Source organism: Mandrillus leucophaeus, unplaced genomic scaffold (genome assembly GCF_000951045.1).
Source record: "Mandrillus leucophaeus isolate KB7577 unplaced genomic scaffold, Mleu.le_1.0 Scaffold777, whole genome shotgun sequence".
NCBI classification, from domain to species: Eukaryota; Metazoa; Chordata; class Mammalia; order Primates; family Cercopithecidae; genus Mandrillus; species Mandrillus leucophaeus.
Window position 1 is genome coordinate 1,198,050 of NW_012108441.1, and position 25,886 is coordinate 1,223,935.

General features: G+C 44.7%; 1 protein-coding gene across 3 annotated transcripts in view; it reads right to left on the reverse strand.

Annotated features, from left to right (window-relative positions):
• Window positions 1-25,886, reverse strand: part of TBL1X (transducin (beta)-like 1X-linked) — a 263,162-nt gene that overhangs the window by 30,773 nt on the left and 206,503 nt on the right. For all 3 annotated transcript variants that reach the window (XM_011966838.1, XM_011966837.1, XM_011966839.1), the window contains 2 exons: window positions 4,661-4,806; window positions 597-843 (listed from right to left, as the gene is read on the reverse strand). In XM_011966838.1, coding sequence (XP_011822228.1) covers window positions 597-843; window positions 4,661-4,806 — 393 coding nt within the window. The remainder of the gene's footprint in view (window positions 1-596; window positions 844-4,660; window positions 4,807-25,886) is intronic.

Below are 25,886 nucleotides of genomic sequence, written 5' to 3' on the forward strand. Positions count from 1 at the left end.
AAAAAAAAAAAAAAAGGCCAAAAAACCCTAAAACCCAGGGAAATTAAGTAAGTTTCCCATAGCTAATAATTAGTGAAGCCTGGATGTGAACTGAGATTGCCTCACTGCACCCCAGCCTGGGCAACAGTGCGAGAAAAAAAAAAAAAAAAAAAAAAAAAAAAAAAAAAGGCCGAATAAGCCTATGTCTAGTGTCTGGGGCCCAGTGCCCTTGGCAGGAACCGCAAGCTCAATAATTATACCATAATTTGGCCAAAACCCCTCAGCATGGAAAGTTGGAGGCTGAGACTAAAGATGTCCATGAATGAAACACTGTTGTTTATCATGGGCAATAATCATGTGTTACACAAGAGTGCTCAGATCAGCAACGCAGCACCATTTCCTAAAGTTGAAGATGATGGTAAAGAAGGTCAGGTCCAAGGGCTGTGATGGAAAAAATGGAATGGGAAGTTCTTCTGGTCAGATCGTAAGCAAACACTAGAGAGCAGCTTCTGAGACATTTATAGCAGGCAGGATTTTAAGAAGGCATTCGGATTTGCCCAAGAAGAAAACAATGAACCCAGAGAGGCCCACGGAACTCCCAGAGCCCCTGCACTCACTGACTGAATGTGCTCTGTTCTCTTCCCCATTCACCGTGGCCTCTCTGTTCTTCGATGGATGTTGCTGGGAAACGCTGGCTGAGGTCGTGGCGGCAGCAGTGGCTGCTGCCGAGGCCGCCGCTGCCGCGGCTTGCTGCTGAGCGAGCTTCTCTCGGAATGCCTGCTGCCGCGTCTGCACCACATCAGGCATCACAGCATCTATCAGTGACAGGGACTCTATGGGGCGGCCGTCGAACACTGTGCCATCCTGGGGAAGCAAGCCAAGGTACAGCTGTCAGCTCACGTGGGTGAGGGCTCTGGGAAAGGACTCTGCTCTCTGGGCAGGAGAAGCGCAGGGAAGTGGGGCATAAACAGCTGGCTCCCAGCAACCAGGGCGCCACGGGGGAAGCAGCATGGACCTGGAGCCTGGAAGCCTGGGGTGAAGGGATCCCATGGTGGGCAGGGGGACAGGGAAGGGGACATGACAAACTGTTGGTAAGAACTAAGTGTGACAGTTGTTCTGAGTGTCAAACCCAATTGGGACACTGAGGACAAAAAGGCCATTTATTCTTGACAAAAAGTGCTATCCCTGATGGCATGATTCTCAATGTGGGGGGAGGGAGTGGTGACTGTGACTCCCTGCGGGGCATTAGGCAACATCTGGAGACTTTTTGGGCTGTTACAACTAAGGGAGGAGAGGTGCTCCTGGCATCTGCTGGGTGGAACCCAGGGATGCTGCTCAACATCCAACAGCGCCCGGGATGGCCCCACCACAGAGAAACATGCAGCCCCAAATACTGAGTGCCGCGGTGAAGCCCTGCTCAGGTGCTATCGCGAGTGTGCAAAATCTCTGCAGATGACCATCCATTATATGGGAGGATGACGCTTCAGAAGCAGGGCCCAAATGAGATGCCCACAGCATTTAGGCCTGGATTCTGGGTCCCTCTGTCCATGGGATTTAATAAAATAAGCACTTGCTGCAACCTGAAATGACTCCTTGGGTTCAGAGTTAGACTAACTAGAGCCGGGACACAATTGACATCATTTTGTTTTGATTCACGTTTTTTTGACCATCCTTTGATTCTCTGATTTCCATTTACCACGAAAAACTTTCCATACACGTTTACAAATACAGCAGGAGGTTCTTTCCTTGTGAAGCATGCCAAATATTCAAATTAGTGAACCTCAATACACCTTGGGGTTGTATCTGGATGTGCAAACACATGTTTATATGCTCTGAACCTGAATTACTTCAGAAATGAGGAAGAACTGAAAGGCTCAGGTTTCAGCTGAAGAATAACTAAATGAAACATCACTCCAGATGATTTCTGATTACAAGACAATATTCAAAATAAAAAAACCAATGCAACCTATGTAAAGAACTAGCTGCATCACCACCTCAGGCACTCTTGGCCCTTGATTCTGGCCATGGGGTGGGCAATGGTGACCGATGGGTCCAGATGCTCCCACACCCCCTCCCTCCTTCATATGTTCACACCCAAACGAACAAGCACATGACAAAACATAGTAACTGTCCAAGGTAGTAACAACATGTCCTCATTTGAACTCCGCGGGCACACTGTCTCTTTTTTCCCTTGGAGACAGAGTCTCGCTCTGTCATTCAGGCTGAAGTGCAGGGGCACAGTCATGGCTCACTGCAGCCTCAAACTCCTGGATCAAACTGATCTTCCTGCCTTAGCCTCCTGAGTAGCTGGGATTACAAGCATGTGCCACTGCACCTGGCTAATTTTTCTTTGTAGAGATAGGGTCTCATTATATTGGCCAGGCAGGTCTAGAACTTCTGGCGTCAGGCAACCCTCCCGCCTTGGCCTCCCAAAGTGCTGGGATTACAGATGTGAGCTACCGCCCCTGGCGTGTCTCACTTTTTAATGATTAGAAACCATTGTGATGAATGCGACGGTTTTTCATTAGCCCCTAGAGTGCTAGAATCTGGAGTACCAAGGAAAGGAAACGAAGGCTTCTCAACAGATGAGAGGTAGAAGGCAATGAGCACAGAAAAACAGAGTCACAGCCGCCTTGAGATCCGAGGGCTGGCTGGACCTTGGGGACAAGTCCTCTTAGACACACACGTGTGTGTGTGTTTTGCAGTGAAGACACTAGACAGGGCCAGAAGGAGTCAGCGGAAGATCCCGGGTACCCAGTGTGAAGGGGTTTGCCAGGGAAAAAGGAGCACAAGAGAGGAAGAAACACCGGAATTTCTAAAGCCACAGCTTTGCGAAAAATGGCAGGCAAAAGTGCAAGAAAGAAAACAGGGACTGTGTACAGTGGCTCCCGCCTGTACTCCCAGCACTTTGGGAGGCCAAGGCGGGAGGATCGCTTGAGCCCAGGAGTTCAAGACCAGCAAGACATCATCTCTACAAAAAATAAAATTATCTGGATGTGGTGGTGTGTGCCTATAAGTCCCAGCTGCTCAGGAGGCTAAGGCAGGAGGATCTTTTGAGCCAGGAGGTTGAGGCTGCAGTGAGCTATAACCGGACCACTGTACTGCCACCTGGGTGACAGAGAGAGACCCTGTCTCAAAAAAAAAAAAAAAAAGGAAAAGAAAAAGAAAACAGGATATATTACTTTGTGATTTTCTAAAAGAGTTATTTAAAAGGTAAAGAGAAACCAGTGTAACCTGCTGTGAAGGAGAAGGGTTTGTAAGGGCAAGACCAGTTCCCAGAAAGATGGGACAAAGGGAATCCTGGAAGAACGTGACTGCCAGGTGGGATGGATCACTGTACGTTATGGAAAATTCAGTAGAATCACGCGCCTGGGTCAGAGTAGGAGAAAGGGGGCAGAGGGAGGAAGCTGCAGGGGATTGAGAAATCAGGAACCGGGACTGTCTGTCGTCCCAGTGCTTTGGGAGGCTGAGGCAGGAGGATCACTTGAGCCCAGGAGGTTGAGGCTGCGGTAAGCCATGATTGTGCCACTGCACCCTAGTCTGGGCAACACTGTGAGACTCGGTCTCTAAAAATAAAATAGGGACTCAGGTGAAGGTGGCAAGAAAGTTTGTGGATCCCATTACTCCCCAGAAGTCATGAGGATCTTCACTGTAGAATCATGAGACCAGAATAGGAGGGGACAAGAGAGGGTGAGGTGTGTGGTTTAAAACCAAAACTGGTATAAAATTGGCACAACTGCTCACTGTGGACTAATCTAAAAAGTGGGAGGGGTTCCAAGCCAAGTGCACAATTTTAATGTGCGTTTATTTTTCCATCCTCCTACCCCATCTGCTCTACAACGAGCCCAGTAATGAAAGCATCCCTTGAGATCCTCGTTAACACAAGAGCCATCACCTCTCCGCCCTGATGCAGCCTCTGGTGATGCCCTCTGTTGGGTTCCACTGAAATACAGATTCCACCTGACCATGTGTGGGGCCCCTCTTTAACCAACCTGCTCCAGGAAATCAAGAAGAGAGAGCAAGTCTGTGTCAGTGCAAGGCAAACGTCCACTCCGAAGCCCAGAGCAGCTGAAGATGTGCGGCATCTTTTTCGGATGTGGCAGTGTAAGTGTTTACATCAGTTAACAGCCAGTGATTCTACATTTAAGTCAAAAACACGGAGCCATGTGGGAGGGGCACTGGAAGCTTGCTGCTGTGTATCCACACAACCGGTATGAACACAAGGTGGGAAAAAACCCAACTTCCTTTCTTCTTCTTATCTCTAAAATTAATTTTAGAGATAGAGTCTCACTGTGTTGCCCAGGCTGGAGTGTACTGGCGCAATTATGGCTCACTGCAGCCTCAACCTCTCAGGCTTGAGTGATCTGATCCTCTCACCTCAGCCTCCCGAGAGCTGGGGCTACAGGTGCATACAATCACACCGGGCTAATTTTTAAATTTTTTTTTTTGTAGAAATGCTGTTTCACCATGTTGTCCAGGCTGGTCTCAAACTCCTGGGATCAAGCAGACTTCCTGCCTCGGCCTCCCAAAGTCCTGGGATTACAGGAATGAGCCACTGCACCCTGCCGCGGAATTAATCCCAAATGCCTGAGGGAAATGCATGTTAGCTTCCAATGTGTTCCAAGCTCTTGTAGCTTCCCAGGGCTCTGCTGTTTGGGGGCCGGGCCCAGCAGCTACGTACCTCGTTGATACTGATCTCGGCCTCTACATACTGCAGGCCCTTCTGGAGAATGGAGATGAGGGCGGCCGGTGGCACCAGCGTCCCATTGATGTTGGACTGGCTGATGTGGCTCTCAATCCCAAATGTGAAAGCCGAGTGGGAAAAACCTGCAGCAAGAGGGGAAAGCCGAGGTTGAGTGAGACCCGAATTGAAGGAGGGAGGAGGTGCAGCCATTGAGATCTGAAGGTGGCCCGCGGACTTCAAACACACTTAATTTGCAGGGACAGACACGGCTGTAGAATGCCCAGGAATGCTTCTGATTCAGGTTCAGTAAGGTGGGAAAGGGCAGGGAGAGAGGGAGGGACTTCAGACCCAGGAAGACCAGGATTGGTATGTGATGAAACAAGGACCTCTAATGGTAAAACCGTTTCAGTGTTTTTAAGAACAAAGCAGAACAGACAATAGTTTGCCCTGCATGCCCCAGTTGGACATTTCTGTTACTGAAATTCGGCTCCAGGCTCCCCCCAAACTCCGTGGTTCATAAGACTCTGCAGAAGTTCACACTGAAGCCTCTCTGTGTCACCCCTTGAAAGCACACAGGGTACCTTTCTTCAGCCCAAGATGAGGGAAGAGCAAACGCTGACCCTGAGTGCTCCCGGCACGCGGGGCAAGCGTATCACAACCCAACAACTGAAGACGGAGAAGAGGCCGTTCTGGACTGACTGGTGTGGCACCCAGTCATTTTCTCAAAACACTGGGAATTTTCTCTTTGCTAATAGATGCTGGCTCTTTTCCTCTCCTCCCCCAGTGCATCTCTTTCATTGCCGCTCTAGGAAGCTGCTGATCAATGATGCTTCGCAATTTAAAGGTGTTTTCAGATCAGCTTTGGATGAAGGCTCTTGAATGAAGCTGTTGGGAAGGGGGTCAGGACTGAATACACAGAAAGCCACGTCTTGCTCTTGCGGATGACGCCTGCTTCAAGGAAAGAAGGCAATGACGGTGGGCGTCTATGTGGAGGTCTGGGGATGAGGAGGAAGCTGCGACAGCCCTTCATCAAGGAGAGAGAGGGAGGTAGCATCCTACTGCCAGCAAGCCTAGGCTGCTGCAGGGAGCTTCCTAAAACAGGCAACCCCGCCCGGCAGGGCTGGGTCACTTTGATTGGCGCAGAGGCGGCCTGGGGGTGCACAGGAGCTTGAAATCCTTGGGAGGTGGAGGTCATGGGGGGATCTTGTGTGAGGAACATGAACCCCCAGTGCTGGCTCCCTGGCAACAGGTGGGGTGGACACCAAGGCATTCCCATGGTGTGGCTTTCAACTCCCACACTGTTTACCTCTTCCATGGATGAGGCAAATGAGCAGGAAGCAGGGAGTTCGGAATGCAGCCACTCTGCCTCGCTGGTTAGGCCACTCTGCAGGCTGAGAATCTGCTTAGCCCAGGAGGCAGGACTGTCAGCCTTGCTGGACAAGTGCTCCTCTTCCGCCGTTTTTCATTCAGCCAATGGGGGGCATTGGCAGCCGGCTTCCCTCTGCTTCCATATCAGTGCCCTTCTGCCTCTCCTTATCCAAATGCAAACTGACCTTGCAATAAACAAATCGCTCACCAGATGGGAATGTTCCTCCAGGAGAGGAGCTCTGCGCTGTGCTCTCCTTGCTGCTTTCTGACACTTCACTTTTCTCTGTCTACTCTCCCACCTCCTCAATCCACCCTCTGTTCTGTCCCCATCGCCAGGTTGTAAAGAATGTATCAAATGTGTAGTTGAGATTTATCTAACAGGTAATAGGGTAGCTGCTATTAATTTTACAATCAATTGCACAGCGCCTTGCATATTTTTTTTACAAAACTATAACCGCCTACATTAGGTTGCAAAGGAGCCCTTTCCAGTTTCCCCTACCCCTAAGGGTTCCTCCATCCCTGTATTTTTGGAGGATATAAGCCAAGGCTGTTTACAACAACCTTACCTTTTCCTTTAACTTGTTTTCTCTCTATCCACCTTCCTTTTCCCCTACACACTCCTACCAAAATGAAGCAACCCACCCTTGGATTCACCAACGTCTCCATTCTCCGCCATGCTATATAGAGTTTTACCTGCAAGCTTTTATCACTGAGGTCTTTGGCAAAGTGTGGAAGGGAAAAACCCCAGTCAATGGATAAAGCAGGACCTCACTGCATTCTTGGCTTGACGATCCACTACATGGAATCTTCCTTATCTATTCTGGGCCACAGTGATTCCTCTCTCATAGACATCATGACTCTCATGGCTGATGGGGGCCACTCACGTGGCTCCTACTCAATGGCTTTAAGCCTCTCAGCATCATTCTGTCACTGCCCCTTTCCCCTTGATGAATCAGGCCTCTGAGATCTTTTGAGGGTAACTGACAGGCTCCTGTTGCTCAGTTTGTAGGGGTGGGGCTGAGATCTAAGCCTGGGCAGCCAGAAACCACTCTTAGCCACCATGAAACAGTGTCTAGAAACATCTACTGAATGCACCAGAATGCAGCATTAGGTGCTGATGATGGCTCCTGACAAGCAAACCTCATGGCTGATGGAGCAATTGTGGAAGGAAAGTCTCACGCTCCTGGGATATTTCACTCATCCACTCTCACTCATTCATTCCTGCAAGCAGCACTGGGCCACAGAACTGATACCTGCAGTCACATGCTCTGTGAAACAGAGCCGATTCTCACCACATTACCATCTTCAACCAAACCTGGGCGCTCTGTCCACTACCTCAGTCTTTGTAGCAGCTCTTTGGAGTTGGCACTGTTTTTGTTTCACACATAAGGACAAACATTGGAGACATCAGGTAACCCGCCCAAGGATCATGTGATATGACGCCGAACTAAACTGTGAACTGTAGACTATGTGACTCCGAGATTCTGCTTTTTACTTTACACTCCAAGACCCACCCACAGGCACAGGAACCAAAATTATTGAATTCCCTGCATGGACACAGACTCCATTTCCACCTGGCTGCTCAGGTAGGCCACTGGCAGCTCTGAACAGCAGCCAACTTGGGTGCAGCTCAGGCAACTCACAAAGAACGGTGTGCAAAGCTCAGTCTAACCCACGGCGAGAGCGTGCCCTTGATATCTCTCTCATCTGGGTTTTTAATGTTCAGTACATGATTTGGCTGCATAACTTTCTCTCTCTACATGTTTATGCTCTCCAACATAGATTTCATTTCTAGATCATACGGAGAACAGTATTCACATTCAATTAAGTCTTCTTGGAACAAAGAGATGAACCAGTAAAGACAGACGAAGGGTGTGGCGCCTGAGACTTCTGCAAAGAGTTGAAAGTTGCCTGCTGAAAGGAATATCCTATGCAGATGCACAATGACAAATACGCAGGATAAAGTTCTACAGGGGACTTTGAAGGTCTTTCATCAGCTTGGGTCCTCTTTTGGAAAGGGTAGGTTGTCATGATTGGAAATTAGGCACCTTCATAAAGACCTGGGAGATGTGCATTCCATGCCATGGTTAACAGAAGTCCTCCTATTTGCTGAAATTTTCACTAGCTGCATTTCTTTGAATGGATCTCTACATGGCCTCTAGAGCAATGGTTTTCAGTCCATTTGCTTGCAAGATTTTCTTACTGATTTCTGGCCATGTGGTCTCATGAAGGCAAGCAGGAGGGCTGGATGGAGAAAACGTCAGCAGCAGGCAGGATGGCTGGGTTCTGTCCTCGTTCTGCCACTGGGTGCCTGGCCCATGTCGCTTCATTTGGCTGGGCTTGCCATTTCCTCTTCTGTGGTGTAGGGATAAAATGCACCTTCAGGTGCTGATAAGACACATAGATGGGACAGCAGCCAGACTCCCCACACATTTGATGGAGAGAAGACCACAGTGAGTGGAAAGGTTGCTGTCCCAGCTTTCCTTGTTGGAACAATAAGGACGTCAGATGAAATGGCCACTAGGATTATTTGCTAGTTCTGATATTCATTCTGGGACAGGAAGATGCCTGCTACATTCTGAATGTTTGTGTCTCCCCTAGATTTGTATGTGGGAGACAAATCCCCAACGTGACAGTATTAAGAGGTGGGGCCTTCAGGAAGCAATTAAATCATGAGGGCTCCACCCTCGTGAATGGGATCAGTGCCCCTATAAAAGAGCCTCAAAGCAAGCTTCCTTGCCCCTTCCACCATGTGAAGACACAGAAGGAGCCATCCATAAGAAACAGGACCTCACTGGACACCAAGTCTGCTGGCGTCTTGATCTTGGACTTCCCAGCCTCCAGAACTGTGAGCAATACACTTTGGTTGTGTATAAATTACCCAGACTAAGGTATTGGTTACAGCCCATACAAACTAAGACAATGCCCAAGGACTATGTAATAGAGGCTGCTTGACCACTTCCTCTTAGGCCACAGTTGCTGGAACCAGGTACCAGGGTACTGCGGAAGGTAATGCCTGCCTCCACGCCTGCCAGCATCTCACCCCTCACACTTGGACTCCAGGGCTAATGGGCGCATTCATTTGCAGTCTGCCAGAGTGGTGAGACTTCGGTGCCTTGTGCCTCCTCTGCTTTCCTGCATCTCTGAACACATTCTCTTCTGCCCAACAAGACATCCATAGGAGCAAAGACCAGAATGTCAATGACAAACAAAGCACCAAGGACTGCCCCTGTGGCAGATGCAGAAGTAGTTAAAGGGCAGGAGAATAAAGGGCTTGGTGGTACCTTGATGAAAGATCGTGTGAGGGTGATGGGTTAGTGTCCTTGGTGTCACCAGTAGGCTAGCCTAGAGACATTCCTGAAGACACTAGGCTTGGCACCTACTTAGGAGGCGTATCCCTGATGAATCTCTTGACAGCAGGGTTTCTCAACCACAGCATGGCTGACTTTGAGGCTGGCTCATTCTTTGCTGTGGCGGACACAGTCCCATGCATTGTACGATGTTGAGCAGCACCCCCACCTCTACCCACTAGATGCCAATAGCACACTCCCATTGTAACAACCAAAAATGTTTCCAGATATTGTCCCATCAACCCCACCATGGTTGGGGAATTGACACCCTGAGAGGCCACTACCCCCAGCTCTACTCTCCTTACATTTCTGCTTGGTTCTTGCTTGTTGCTATTGAAAAGCAAGCCACCCTCTGCATGCAATTGGTCATAGACCTTAGATAACACACAGTAACAGAGCATAATCAGATGAGATAAAATTATTCCCAGGGAGAAAAAATGAGTATAATCATGATAAACTGAAAGGCTTACACAAAGGATGACATTTTATAAAGGATGGTAGGATCTTCCATGTGAACTCCTGTCCATTTGGAATAAAAGCTGTAATAGTCTCACAAGAGAGGAAAGAGTCTGTATAAGAATTTGTCTCATCTAACTAGGCAACATAAACAGATTTAAAACAAACCAAGCGCATGTATTGTGTTTCTTGCAATTATGACACTGCTAAACCACACCCCTCACAAATGACTTCACAAACCATTTGAGGTATATAGCGAACTACTATGCCCAGCTAATGTTGGCCTGATTCATCAGCAAAATCTGCTAAGTTATCAGTCACTGGCCTTCAGAAATACCGCTTATTTGGCAGAGAAAAGTAGAATTTAATACTCAGGCAGCTGTGGGGTTGGTTCTGCATCTTCAGCTAAAACAAATACCAAGGGTATCAATTTGTAGCATTAAAACTGGAATTTTTATTAAGTATTTAACAGATTTACACACTTGTAATACTGACAGCTATCCAAAGCTGATGGGCACCATCTGCTATCTGTGCATTGTCTAGATCATGAGTTTGCAAACTGAGGCCCACACACCAAGTCTGGCTCACTGCCAGTGTGTGTCATTAAAGTTTTATTGAGATACAACCACACCCATGAGTTGATATGTTGTCTATGGCTATTTTCACGCTACAATGGGAAGAGTTGAGTAGGTGCAACAGAGACCACATGGCTCACAAAGCTGAGGATATTTACTATCTGCTCCTCTACAGGAAAAGTGTGCTGACCTGATTTCATATACAGTTGACTCTCCATATCCGATAGTTTGGTGTTCACCAATTCAACCAACTACAGATCAAAAATATCCAGAAAAAAACCCAAAAATACAATAATAATACAAATAAAAAACCAATGCAATAAAACAAACGCAGTATTTACACTGTCTTAGGTATTATAAGTAATATAGAGCTAATTGAAAGTTTACAGGAGGATGTGCATAGACTATATGTAACCACTATGCCATTTTGTATCAGGGACTTGAGTATCTATGGATTTTGGTATTAAAGGAGGTCCTGGAACCGATCCCCCATGAATACCCAGGGAACATATAGTACCAGTAAGTCAATGTCATGGCCTCCCAGATGCCCTGCCTCTGTCCTCTCCGTATCTCTGCTACACACCTGTCTTCTCTTTGCCACCACTCTGGTCCTGGGACCTCATCCTCTCTCAGCCCTTTGTTCAGCTCTCCCCTTCTAATATGCCTGACAATAACAGCAGTAACAATGATAGCTGGTGTTTAGTGAGCGTTTTCTTGGTGTCAGGCAATAGCACGCAAGCTTTGCATGTGCTGCCCAATGCAACACAAAACCACTGCAGTAACTTCCCTGATCACCATAAGCCACCTATTGCTTTCCTTTTCCAAAGCAGTCGAGGGCCAGCAGGCCTGGACGAGCTCCCTCACCTCAGCATGGCCTTCCAAGCCTCTGGTACCCTGTTCTAAAGCCATGCCAGCTCTCACCATGCTCCAATCATATGCCTGCCTTCCCATAGGATGACTTCGCTCATTTTGGTCTCTTGATCTGGACCAGTAGTTCTCCAGTGAGGCTGTTTTTGTCCCCAAGAAGAAGACACCTGGCAATGTCTGGGTGGGTGGGTGTCTACGTGCTACAAGCAACATGCAGGTGGAGGCCAAGGATGTGGTTAAACATCCTGCCATCCACAAGGCAGTCTACCATGTCAAAAAATGATCCAGCCCCAGCTGGGCGCAGTGGCTCATGCCTGTAATCCCAGTACTTAGAGAGGCTGAGGAGGGTGGATTATTTGAGGCCAGGAGACTATCCTGGCCAACATGGTAAAACCCCGTCTCTACTAAAAACAAAACTTAGCTGGGCAGGTGGTACATGCCTGTGGTTCCAGCTACTTGGGAGGTGGAGGGAGAATCTCTTGAACCTGGGAGGCAGAGGTTGCAGTGAGCCAAGATCATGATACTGCACTCCAGCCTGGGCAACAGAGTTAAGACTCTGTTAAAAAAAAAAAAAAGATCCATCCCCAAATTTCAAAATGCAAGGGCAGGAAACTCTGCTTTAGAATTCCCTTATCGACCCCTGCCAAGCTTCTCAGTGATTATGGCTGCAGCCAGGCCTGCCTTCCCCACAGCAGCCTTCCTCGTGCTCTCTGCAGATGTGACTGCCCTCTTCTCCAAGCTCCCTTAGGACTCCTCCCCATCCTTGTGTCTTATCATGGTGCTGTGTGCTATGTCCTACATTTCCCATACATCTCCTGGCTTCTGAAAAGACTGACGCCCTTTGAAGGCAGGAAACCTGTTGTAATTCACTTTGTAACACACAGACCACTCCTCCTTAGTACTGCTGAGAAGACTGATGATGAATGGCTCAGAGAAACTGCTCAACTGATGTCAATGAAGGGTGATAAAAAACTGAATAAAACTAAGTCCTCAATACTTTTAGAATACAGAATTTAGAAGAAAAAGGGCAAGAATTGATTTAGGCCCAACAGCAAATGAAAAAAAAACTGAGTTTTCTGACAAAGAGGACTGTCATACAAATGATAGTCTCTAAACACCAAAGAAGGCTCTTGACCGTATATATACCTGATTAAAAACTATTACACTACTCAAGAATAACAGTAACAATAATAAAGGTAATGACATTGGGTGCTTACTTGGAGTCCTTTATATGAATTAAATCATAGAGACTTGGCAATAATGTATGAGTCAGTCCAAATAAATCCGTATTACAGATGAAGAAATTGAGTCATGGAGTAGTAAAGTGATTTCCATGAGGGTACCCAGATAGCAAGTGGCCCTCTGACTCCTGACTCCACACGCTTAACCCATATACCGCACACTACCAAAATGTGGAAACCTCTGGTTTAAAATATCATCCTCTTAAAAGAGGAAGAAAACCACTTCATCAGTAACACCATTTATATTATAGTTTTCGGCACAAAAAAAGTTGCAAATAAGATCTACCTTGTGACAATGAGGCTGAATGATTCCCATATTACAAAAAGCAAACAGAGATAAATTGGATCTTCCAAAAAGCTCACATATTAGAGAGCTAAATTAAGAAAAAAGAGGCCGGGCATGGTGGCTCACGCCTATAATCCCAGCACTTTAGGAGGCCGAGATAGGAGGATCACTTGAGCCCAGGAGTTCGGGATCAACCTGGGCAACAAAGTGAGACTTTGTCTCTCTATAAAAATAAAAATAATAAAATTAGCCAGGTGTGGTGGCATCTGCCCGTAGCCGCAGGTACCCAGGAGGCTGAGGCAGAGGGACTGCTTGAGTCCAGAAGCTGGAAGCTGAAAAGAGCTATGACTGTACCACTTTACTTCAGCCTGGGGGACAAAGTGATACACCAGTCTTGAGAGCAAAGGAAAGAAACAGAAGAGAAGAAAAGAAAGAAGGATGGATGGATCATATCGGATGCAATGACATAAGAATTTGGTACCATTTCTCAGGCTTATAGAGAGAACACATTTAACCAGGTGCTCCGAGGCCTGGATCTGCCCTTATCAGTTTTCCCGGCTTCCTTTTCTGACCAATGGACAGGTGGAATTCAATGATCTACAAGGTCCCTTTCAATTCTAAAATCCTATGCAGAAAAAATAAATTATCTTACGGTGCCAACAAAACCTGAAGGGTTTTACTTTATGGAGGTGACTGAGTGACAACACAAAGAGTCTAATGCCATTGAAAGAATTTATTACTCAGTTCCCAAGGAAGGGAGTATGCTGGGGCATCCACACCATGCCATACAGGGCAACAAGAAACCTTATCACACACAGGGACCAAGAAGCCGAGAAAGAGAGAGGGAGGAACTAGGAGTGTACCTTTATGACTACAGTAGTCAGCGAGTAAAGGGGTGGGGACATCCCTTATTGGATAGGAAGTGAAAATACATGTTAGAGTTTGTGGCTGGGAGTTTCATAATGTGATTTCGGCATGCCTGCGAAAGCCACCTTATGAGAGGTAAACAACTTTGGTTGTTGGTCTAGCTCTATGATCAGTGGATACCCAACAGCCATTGGTTAACACACTTGTCCAATCTAGTGGGCTAAAGAGAAGGGGTTTTACAATACAGTCATCATGAAACCAGAACGTACATGTAGCACTTCCTTTTGTTTCTGCCAATGCTGACATTCTTCCAACCTCCCTATTCATAGCGGAGTCAGCACAGCTTCTCCTCAGTCAATACTTCCCGGATCATAAAGGTTTCTCCAGCAGGACTGCAGCTGCCTGGAAAGCTGCCCACTTTCCTCTCAGTGCTGGGACAAGGTGGTGGAGGTGGGGAGGGTGTGATAAAAATAAAGATGGAAGAGAGGCCAAGGATGAGGAAGTGGGTGCTGGGATGAAAAATCAAATGGTGAAGAAAACACAGACACACACGCATACTCTCATGGAGTTAGGAACAGTAAACAGAAAAGGCAAGAGAATTAGAAATCCTATCTTCATCTGTGGGGTGAATTCACTACCGGTTCCCTTCACTTCAATAGTGATGGATTAGTCTCACCAGAGGATTACATTTTCTGCCCAAGAAGCAGTTCTTATCATATGTAAACTCCAGTTATATCCATGGTAAAAAGCAAAAAAAAAAAAATATGCTGGGGAGAATTCTTTCTGCCTTTGCAGTCTGTATCACTGAACATGTTCATATCAGCTTTCCATTTTAATGTGTTTATATGAAAAAAATCCTCAAGGCCCAGTCCTCAACTCCCATCCTAACCTCCGACAACATTTTCCTACAGAAAACAGAGTGCAGTGAGAACATTTTGATGTGCTGCAGACCTGTTTGAGATGACCCACTGTAACATGGAATTTAGTGTAAAATGAAGCTGCCTCGGATGGCGTCCAAAAGAAATACCAGAAGGATCTCGTTAAAATAGGGTTTTACCATAACATCTGGTCTGGACCCCAAGGGTGGCGGCTGAATACAGCTCAGGCCGCTGACAAGCGCAGACCAGGCGCCCTTGCCAAGACTATTTTCATATCCTCTAGATGTGGGGAGCATCCAGGAGGGAAAAGCATTACTCAGGCCATAAACTCATGTGGCTACTTCCTCCCAGGGCAATGGGGGGCTAGGACAATGAGACAACCTTGGAGGAGCCTCGGCTGGGGTAGGGGGTTCTGCTTCCTGGAAATGCTCACATTGTAGTGGAGGTGATGCCAGGAGAAGCCTCAGCTCCTGCTGCAAGTCAACTACTAGGAAGAGCTAGGCTCAGAGACGCTCATGTCCTCCAGCCCTACAGCGTGGTCTCCAGCAGCTTGGAACACTCATGAATTCTGGATTCAATATTTGGAAATTGGAAGACAGCATGAATGCTAAATGAGAGATTTACGATGGATAGCACCATTGCAAATCACACTCAAACAAAAGTCAAGATATGACTTTGGGAATATAAGAGAAAGCAATTTGGAAGATGGAGAAATTAACTCACATTGTTAAACAATCAACACAACTCCTGTTCTCACATTGGGGGATTTCTTCCAGTCCCTTTTCTCTACATATCTTAATTTCTTTTTTTTTTTTTTTTTGAGAAGGAGTTTCACTCTTGTCGCCCAAGCTGGAGTGCAATGGCACAATCTCGGCTCACTGCAACCTCTACCTCGCAGGTTCAAGTGATTCTCCTGCCTCAGCCTCTCAAGTAGCTGGGATTACAGGTGCGTGCCACCAAGCCCAGGTAATTTTTGTATTTTTAGTAGAAATGGGATTTCACTTCATGTTAGCCAGGCTGGTCTCGAACTCCTGACCTCATGTGATCCACCTGCCTCGGCCTCCCAAAGTGATGGGATTATTTGCTGGGCGTGAGCCACTGCCCCTGGCCTGTGCATCTTAATTTATATGTATAATCATCATGGTCACAGAGTATTGTATCCCTGTTCTCTTTTACCTAACACACTACAAGCATTTTCCCTGGTTGCTGGTTGGTTTTGACAGTCACCTCTGTGGTTACTAATTTTTCACCAAGCAGGCAGGTCACCCTTTACTCACACTACGTCCAGCTTTATCTTTCAACAACGAATCAATGGCTTCTAACTGGACAGGTTCCCATGTCTCAGCTGGTGTTAATCTGCCACTAACCCTACTTGCCAGCATCTTTTCCTCCTTCCTGCCATCATGTGTCCTAGGTCCCCATCACCAAGATGGCTGCATTTTCCTCAAAAATGCCGGGTTTTGCTCTTTGTTTTTCTTGAAGTGCTCTTCTTACTTTGTCTAAAATCTTCCAGTTCAAATCCAGCTCAGATGGCACTCTATGCCCTTTCTCAAGCTGCTGGGGAAAAGGTGACGACTGCTGCATTCCCGGACATCAAGTACTCTCTGGGGGCCTCCACATTTCTGATGGTACTCAAAAATAATTTTAAGCGTGAGGGCAAATGTTTGAAATTTAATAGCTATTTGAACGTATATTATGCAAACAACAGAACTAAATGAAACTAGTATACTAACATGTATTGATATATTTAATAAAAGGCAACTGTTTCAATTTAAGACAAATATTAAGAAAATACTCCAGGTGTATGCAAATACGGTGAAAATTCAGATAACGAGCAAAGAACTAAGATTGGCACTGGGTGTGGCGGCTTATGCCTGTAATCCCAGCACTTTGCAAGGTCAAGGTGGAAGGATCATTTGAAGCCAGGGGTTTGACACCGGACTGGGCAACAAAATGAGACCCCATCTTTACAAAAAATAATTAGTTGAGTGTGGTGGCACGTGCCTGTACTCACAGTTACTTGGGGGGCTGAGGCGGGAGGATCATTTGCGCCCAGGAGGCTGAGGCTACGGTGAGCCATGATTGTGCCACTGCACTCCCAGCCTGGGCAACAGAGAGAGACTCTGTCTTTAAAAAACAATAAATAGGTCAGGTGCAGTGACTCATGCTTGTAATCCCAGCACTTTTGGAGGTGAAGGTGGGTGAATCACTTGATCCCAGGAGTTCGAGACTAGTCTGGGCAACATGGTGAAACACTGCCTCTATAAAAACTACGAAAAATTAGCTGGGTGTGGTAGCACATTCCTGTGGTCCCAGCTAGTTGGGAGACTGAGGTGGGACGACTGCTTGAGCCCAGGAGGTTGAGGCTGCAGTGAGCCAAGATCATGCCACTGCATTCCAGCCTGGGCAACGCAGCAAGACCCTGTCTCACACAAAAAATATATATGGGGCAGGGGGAGGAGGGCAGGTAGCCCCTTCTCTGCTGTACTGCCCATTGCAACCTTAATTCATATTTTCATACTTCCTGTAATAAATCTGCCGTTTTTAAAAAATTAAAAATGTATGTATTATCTTGTTGTATCATTATCTTTAATTGTTGTTTTCCTATTTATTATTATTATTATTTTTGAGAAAGAATTTTGCTTGTTGCCCAGGCTGGGGTGCACTGGCACGATCTCGGCTCACTGCAACCTCTGCCTCCCGGGTTCAAGCGATTCTCCTGCTTCAGCCTCCCAAGTAACTGGGATTACAGTCATGCGCCACTATGTCCAGCTAATTTTGTAGTTTTAGTAGAGATGTCCACTATGTTGGACAGGCTGGTCTCAAACTCCTGACCTCAGGTGATCCATCCACCTCGGCCTCCTGAAGTGCTGGGATTACAGGCGTGAACCACTGCGCCTAGCCCCCAATTTATTTTTGATCCACAGTTGGTTGAATTCGTGGATGGGGAACCTGTGGATGTGGAGGGCTGACTGTATTTGAAAACATCATGTAGTACATGATAGCTATATACACATATGTATCTATATGTAGACATAGATACATATATATACTTTTTATTATATTTTTTCAATGAATGATGAATAAATGAAAAAATGAGAAAGATTCCAAAGCCAGATGGATGATGTTCTGAATCCCAGCTGTATGACCTCCTTGAGGTGACTTGGGTAGGCCAGGACCTTCTCAGTACCTTGGGTTTCTCATCTGTAAATGAGGATGGAGCTGTTTCTACTTCCTAGGGATTGATAGGAACAAACAGTTTCATCTGTCAATATTTAGAATCATGCCTGGCACACAGCAAGTACTTGATACATGCAAGATACTGTTACTACAACAAAGCAGTGATGGGAGGATAGAGGTAACACTGACAAGGGTGGGATATCTGGGTGCCAGGTGGTGGGGAGGGAACTGAAGACCAGGAGGCAGTAGGAAAGATACTATGGAAAAATGTTTGAACACAATCCTGATGTTTTTCTACTGAACAGTGCTAATTCTGAATGCTTCTCTCTGCCCTTCTAAATTCATATATTGAAATCTAACCCCCAAGGGGATGGCATTAGGAGTTGGGGCCTTTGGGAGGTGATGAGGGTGGAGCCCTCATGAATGGGATGAGTATCCTTATACAAGAGACCCCAGAGAGTTCCCTTGCGTCTTTTACCATGTGAGGACACAGCAAGAAGGTGCTGTCTATGAATCAGGAAGCGGGTCCCCACAGACACTGAATCTCCCACACCTTGATCTTGGACTCCCAGCCTGCAGAAATGCGAGAAAAAAAAAATCTCTGTTGTTTATGGTATTTTGTCATAGCAGCTCGAATGGGCTAAGACAAAGAGTGACATAATCATAGGGTGGAAGCAGCTTATCTTTGGAGTGGACAGACCGTGGTAGGGAAATGGTGATGGTACCAAGTGTGGGATTACATGAAAGAGTGCCCATGAAGTGTCATTCAAAATATCAGTACGGATGGCAATGGAGAAGTTGGGGATACACATCGTGACTTGGAGGGGAGGAGTCACTGGAGAGATTGGGAGGGGACACTCAGACTTGGGGGATCAGTAGAGAGATTGGGGATGGCACTCAGACTTGAGGAGCAAGGGAGTGGCATATTACTGCAGGCACAGATGTGGGAGGGGAAAAAAGAACATCATCTTGGGGGCAGTGGTAGTTGAGAAGTGAATGGAGGAGGAGGCACCAGCAAAGGGATGTACAGAGACTTCAGGGCAGAGGGACAGCGTTGTGTCTGACAGTTCAGACAACTCGCTTGCTATTCAGTCTGGAAAGCAAGAAAGGAAATGGAATTTGGCATAAAACATATCAACGCTGGACACTTTTAAGGTCACATTAGAATTTCAGAGCAGGCAAGTCTTGAATGTAACGGTGAATAAACTCGGAAGACAGGCACCTTGGTTAGCGGCTATTTCATCTTATCTAAAACAGGAAATGTGGACTCTCCTAGACATTTTCACATCGTCACCAATTTTTGAAGTAGGAAGTGAAATTTAAGGCTTATGTGCATCTTCAACAGAATCTAACCTTTTTTGTGGGTGTCAATACCAATGGAGATTTTTTGACCACATTGACAAGATGTATACTTAAACAACTGTAATTTATACTCATCTGATTTTCATTCTAATTGCTTTTTCTCCCTGTAACAAATTAATGAGTGTAAGAACGACAAGTCTTAATTTAGAACAATAAACTTAGAAAAGATTGTACAACTGAAACTGCACTGGAACCGGGAGAGTGGAATGGTTACGAACATCTGGAACGTAAGAACTTCCGGATTCCTGCATTTTGCTACTGTAAGTGGTTATAATCACACCAAGAGAACAGTTTAGCAAAACAGTCTTTTCAAACAGTTTGTTTGCAACTAGCACGGTTATGAGAGGGTTGGTAATTGAACAATTAGCCCCTTCATAACCTCCCATGTGAGCAGAGGCTCTGCAAACCTCCACCACTGTATTCAGCCAAGGGAGAATAGACATACTTGGTGGAGGAGGATCAATTGTTCATGCCACACAGCTGGCCAGGGTGATGTGCTATTCTTTTCTCTATGAAAGGCCTGGGTATCATGTTCTCCAGCTACTTACCCACTCCTACACATTCTTAGAAGTTAGTTTTTAACACTGACATCTAACATACGCATAAATGCACAAATGACAGATACAGAACCTCACCCAGATTTCCATGAGGCCTTGGCCTGAAGTGGTGTGGACGGTCATGTATTCTCCCATTTTCCTTCTGAATCCCTCGGCACGGGCCGCATGTCCATAGGAATGGCTCCCAAATAAAAACCCTGAGCGCCAAGGTTCAGGTGAGCTTCCCTGGCTGGCCACTCTCCTGCACGTGGCCAATCATACATTCTTCTGGGAGAATTGAGAGCCTCTCTGTAACTCCACTGGGGGTGGCCACCTGCAAGGTTGTGCCTAGTTTCACCTGGACTTCGTGCCTTGTGCCTTTTCCCCTTGCTGACTTTCATCTGTATCATTTCATTGTAATAAACCATAAGTGTGGCAGGTACTGAGTCTGTGAGCCCTTTCAGCAAACCACTGGGCCTGAGGGTGATCTTGGGGGTCCCAACACACCAGCAAAATGTGCTGCTCTCACTTAATGAGATCACATCAAGGCATGAGACATTACTGCTTTGTAGAGTTTCAGGGTACTTTCATCCTCTACTAATGTGGACATTTTATTCAGGTCTTCCTTATTTTATTATTTGATGAAACTAATGTTTTCCTTTATTATTCCTGAAGCAAAGACTGCCAACACCTCAAAGAAATGCTGGCCTTCACTGTTTCATAAAGATTCTTTTTTTAAACAAGGATACACATTAGCAATGTAAAAGAGCCGCTGCAGTCAAAAAATATTTTTAGAGACTCAGCTGAACAATAAGCCCTGAACTTTTGTTTAAATTAAGATAGCTGAACCATTAAAATGATTTCCTGAATCCATGGAAACGTGTCTTGCATAAGAAGGCATTCCACGGCCCTAGGAAACACAGTAGAATCTACAGAGTAATTTGTCAGCTACTAGGATTACAGTGGGCAAAGCCACTTAATCATTTTTGTAGATGCAATTATTCACAAATATTAAGAGTAATGTAACCACCCAATGGATTCCCCTTGCCTGCTGCCTAGACAGAGCTGATTTATCAAGACAGGGGAATTGTAATAAAGAGTTTAATTCATGCAGAGCCTGCTGTACGGGAGACTGGAGTTTTATTAGTACTCAAATCAGTCTCTCCGAAAGCTCAGAGATTAGGGTTTTTAAAGATAGTTTGGTGGGCAGCTGGGTAGGGTAGGGAGCATGCTGACTGGTTGGGTTGGAGATGAAATCATAGGGAATTGTAGCTGTCCTCTTATGTTGAGTCAGTTCCTCGGTGGGTCGGGGGGCCGGGCCACAGGACCGGTTGTTCGCAGGTCCAAGTGGGGCAATCTGGTTGTCAGAAATGCAAACACCTGAAAAGACATCTCAAAGGCCAATCTCAGGTTCTACAACAGTGATATTATCTTCAAGAGTAATCGGGGAAGATGCAAATCTTCACTGCCGGCATAATGGCAAATTATTATGGCATAATGGCATAACGGTAAACCATTTAGAATTCAAGCCCCTCTCATCCTAACTTGGTGGCCTTCCATTAGTTTTACAACAACATTTAGTTTTGGGGAAGGACTATTATTTAAACTATAAACTAAATTTTCCCCCCAAGTTAGTTTGGCCCATGGCCAAGAATGAACAGAGACAGTCCACCTGCGAGCTAGAAGCAAGACAGCCACGTGACTTTGCTCTCACTGTCAACACTTTCTCAGTTAATTAGAATTTTTGCAAAAGTGGTTTCAGTCCCTCCCTTTGGGTTTTATAGCACCTTATTCTTAAGGTGTGGGCTATGAAGATGGAAAAAGAAGAGACGACTGCTCTAACTTCTTCCTGCTGATAGTGGGCAGAGTGGGTGCAGCTGCAGACCCCGAGGTAAAAGCAGCGGAACCTCTTTGCAGCTGTCTGCATGTACCCACATGTGCCTGCTTGTGGTTTCAAGGCTTGCATGACAAAGGCATTAGGATGTTCCTCTGTAGTTTTGGCACAGCATTTAAGTGAACAGTGAACTACAAGGTCCTAGGATAAAGAGTGGAAGTCCTAGCTTCTGAAGTCTTTGTAGACTTGACCTTAAGCTCTGAGGGAGAACATCTCTCTCTCTCAGAGAGATGAACATCTCTGAGAACCAATCAGACATGGGGCGGCTCACAGAGAGATCTGGGCCAGTGATTGTTAGACAGACAGATTGGGAGGGACAGGAAAGAGCACATTTACATATATTGCTCCATATTCTTTTTAGGTCAGTTTCCTAGTCCTGAGACTAGATGTTTAATTAAACAGCTGTTTCTCATACCAGGAGGTGGCAATGCAGATGGGTTAGGCCTCTTCAGTTATAGATGAGGAAGGCAGTGAAAATCTGAAATGTTTTTGTCACCTATATTACGAGGAATAAGCTTCAGCTTGCAGGGCCTCAGGAACAAAGTAGTAGCATTTTATTGAGTCCAAGTTGGAAAAGGGGAAGAAAAATCTGAAAGCATTAGTTTGGGGACTTGTAGCCCACAAAGAATTCGGGGTTAACAGAAAATAATGAAAACTCAAAAACTTTGTAGTTTTTTGAAACATAATTTTTCTCTCTCCAGTCCCCATTTTTATGAAAGACAAATCATAGTGAGACAAATTTACTTGCAAAATAAGTCTTAGTCTTATTACGCTTGGACTGATTATTTGTATAAAGCGCAGCAAGAATAATTATTTGCCCTAATAGGCTCTTTCCTCCACCCAAGGTCTCAAGATAACTTGGGGCTCCCTAGGCCTGCCAGAAAATGACATTCTTTACTTACCACAGGTCAGGAACCCTGTACAGAAGCCGCACAGACAAGGCATGAGGCGTTTTCCTGAGGGGCTTCTGTTGGCTCTATAAGTCAACTTTGATTCCTTAAAGCAGTCTGTTTATATTTGAATGCATGCCATTCCAGTCAAAGCCTTGGTAAAATAACCAGTGTTTCTAATTCTGTTCTGTTACAAAAGAGAACAGATTCTTACCGCACTTATGCAAATAACTATACTGCCATAAGTTGAGAATACTCAAATAGTTTCTATAAATTCTGCAGAAATCAGGTAGAGAAAAAGCAACATGCTCCAAATTTTGCTCACAGTAAATTTTGCGCAAGTTTATCTTATTCAGTTGCTAAAAGTGGTAAACAGCTCAAAAGAAAACATTTTCTTGATTCTGAATAACAAAGGGATTAGCAATGTTTCACACATCAGCTCTCCACGACAGTCCCAAAAGTTTGGGTTTTTTTTTTTCCTATTCCAATGGCACAATTTCTAAAGTTATCAGAGACCTGCATTCAGGAGTACCTGTCAGAGTCCTATAGCTGAATATAACAACTGCCTTCTAAAAAGGAGCAACACAAGACAATAATTGTCTATGGATGACAGAAGTCTCAGGATAGCCATAAAGATGCAGTCAACAAGGAATTCTGGTCATCTTTGTGACACACAACAATTTAACATAACAATTACAATTATTAATGGTAACATACACTGAAACATCAGAATTACAGGAATCTTACACAGGTTTATAACACATACTAATAGCATATTTATATGAATATAACCCAAAGAAAGTTAAACACCATCTTATACTTGACAATGCTTCCTGCATGATTTTAATATATCAAATAAGCCAAATATATCTCTTCTGGACTTTAGGTGTCCTAATTTTTTTTTAAAACATAACCTAGAATTTGATCTTGGTAGTTTGTCAAATATCAAAGGTTTAAAACACTAGATATTACAAAATAGGATCCCAGGTCACCATACCTAAGTCATTCATTCAGCCAAAATGATAACTCAAAAATTTTATGAAGCAAAAAGTACTTTGATAGGAGCCTCAGCTTCCCAAACAACAGGACCCAATGAAGACGGCATGAAGCCAACTGATCTCTTTTCTTTCCCCTCTTCCTTTTCCCTGCCATTTACTCAAAGGGGCAAACAAAAACCTTTCATATCCCTTAATATTACATGAAAATCTTGTTTAAAAGAAAAAGCAAAATTTCACCTTTGCATTTGTATACTATTAATGTTAAACCCAATTTGTAATAAAACCTTATAAACAAATCTATATAATCTTAATTCATCTGACCATAAGGTAAAAGTTTCAAAAACCTTTTAAAACCCTTTATAATTTTCTGTTAAACAGCTGATCAATTTCCTAAGAAAACCATTATTCAGACACATGGGCCCAGATTTGAGCCCTGCCATCAGTGTGCTTTTATTTTCATGTTTAATGTACCGAAAACTGAAATAATCTCCTTCAAATCTTCGCCAACTTCCTGATACACACAGAACTTCTTTTACAAGATCAATCCTTCACAAACCCTTTATAGCTTGTTAAAACTTGCAGTTTTGTCTTATTGCTCTTTTAGGTTAAGATGATCCTTAAAACCCCCTGAACTAGACAAAATTACATTCCCTTTAACAAAAACCGTATTTCCATACCTTCTTATAACATTTTACCAAAAACACATTCTATTTTCCTTGTATACCTTATAGGTAAAACTGTTTCTCCAGTACATTACAATGTCAATTCTCAGTAGCTTTAATTTGCGGTGTAATATCTGATAGGTAAGCAATTTTAACCATGAATCAGATTATAGAGCCCAGGACAAAGACAGAGCTGCAGACAACGTCTGACTCTTCTCAGCCTAGCTAGGGTACCTGGCTACTTTCACGTGTCCCCAGGCCTTATCTAGAATCCAATGACTGTAAAACAGACAAGTCAAACAACTATTAAAAATCACAGCAGTTTATGAGCTTAAAGCATCTAGCAAACAGTATATGACCTGCCTAATTTAGACCAAATGTATAAACGTTGAAGACATTTTATTTTACTTTACCAATAATATTTTAAATTGCCTTTATTTTTCAAAGATTAGAGTCACATGACCTAAACACATTAAAGTTTCTATTTTTCTGACAATTTTTTTTAGCACTTTTCTTTAAAAGTCAATTAATAGGAACATTAACATGTTTTATATAGACATCACACACACAACACATACAAATACACAGACAGAAGGGGATCTGGTAGTTGTAAGATTTTTTATCTGCCAATTTTTAAGTTTCTTAATTGGATTACTGGCTTTAGGGTGGAGCCCTTACAGGAACAGGGCCAGGAAAGCATGTAATTTCTAGGGCCTAATAAGCAGGCATAGCTGGAAGGCAAAAACAGATCCCCCATATTAAGGGTCCCATTTTTATACCACATCTTGGATCCCCAAAAAGAGGGGAATGCAATGGGAGAAGAGAGTGCAATGCTTTTACCTTGCATTCCACTACAAGGCAATCCAAACCCAATCAGCCCATCCCCCAAGAGAGTCTCATCTTTCAGTGTGGGGTAGAAATAATACCTTCTAGGTGGCTGAGAGCATGCTTCTCTAACCCAAAAGTGCAAAGAGCTGAGTATTCCTCCGTAACTGCCATTAGCCCTACCTTAAAGTATATTTCCTACCTAGTTAATACATACACAGGCTAAAAGCTCTTCTTCCTGCAAAGTAATTTCTGATACCTCCCAAAGTCAAAATAAATGAGGTAACACGGAGCAGAGCCTTAGATTTTGAGAGGGATCTAGCCTCCTTCAATTCCTGGGGTTCCATGAGGAAAACATAGGTTTTTCTCAAAACAGGGTATGTGGCACCTCCTGTGTTTTTCCCAAGGAGTCCTGGGCTGTCAGAAATTACTTTAGGTCCTCTCATGTAGGCATCAAGAGTGGCAATAAAAAAGACTGGGGAAATAATTCAGTTGACTGAGAAGAAAAACAAAGAAAAATTTTTCTTAAACAAGATCCAAGAAGCGAAAAAGTACCACAGCCTTTTACATACATATCTATCTATCTATCTATCTATCTATCTATCTATCTATCTATCTATCTATCTATCTATCTATCTAGGATATCAGTTTTTAATTAAGTTGATTTTAACAGGAATGAGCAAAGACAGCTAGCCTGTGAGGCTAGAGACAAGATGGAGTCAGCCATGTCAGATTTCTCTCACTGTCATAATTTCTTCTGTTACAATATTTGCAAAGGCAGTTTCAGTAACACCCTTTTCCTAGTTAACTTACTCACTCACCAGGAGCCAAGCCAAAAAAGAAAAATCAAATGGAAAGTCTGCTGCTCTCAATTATTTTATTATCTGCCAGAGAATGCTTCTGGCAGACTTTCTCCTTCCTCAAGGGAAAAAATACCTGCAAAATAATAACAAGGACTGCATTTTGCTTGCCGTGAAAGTCTATTTGA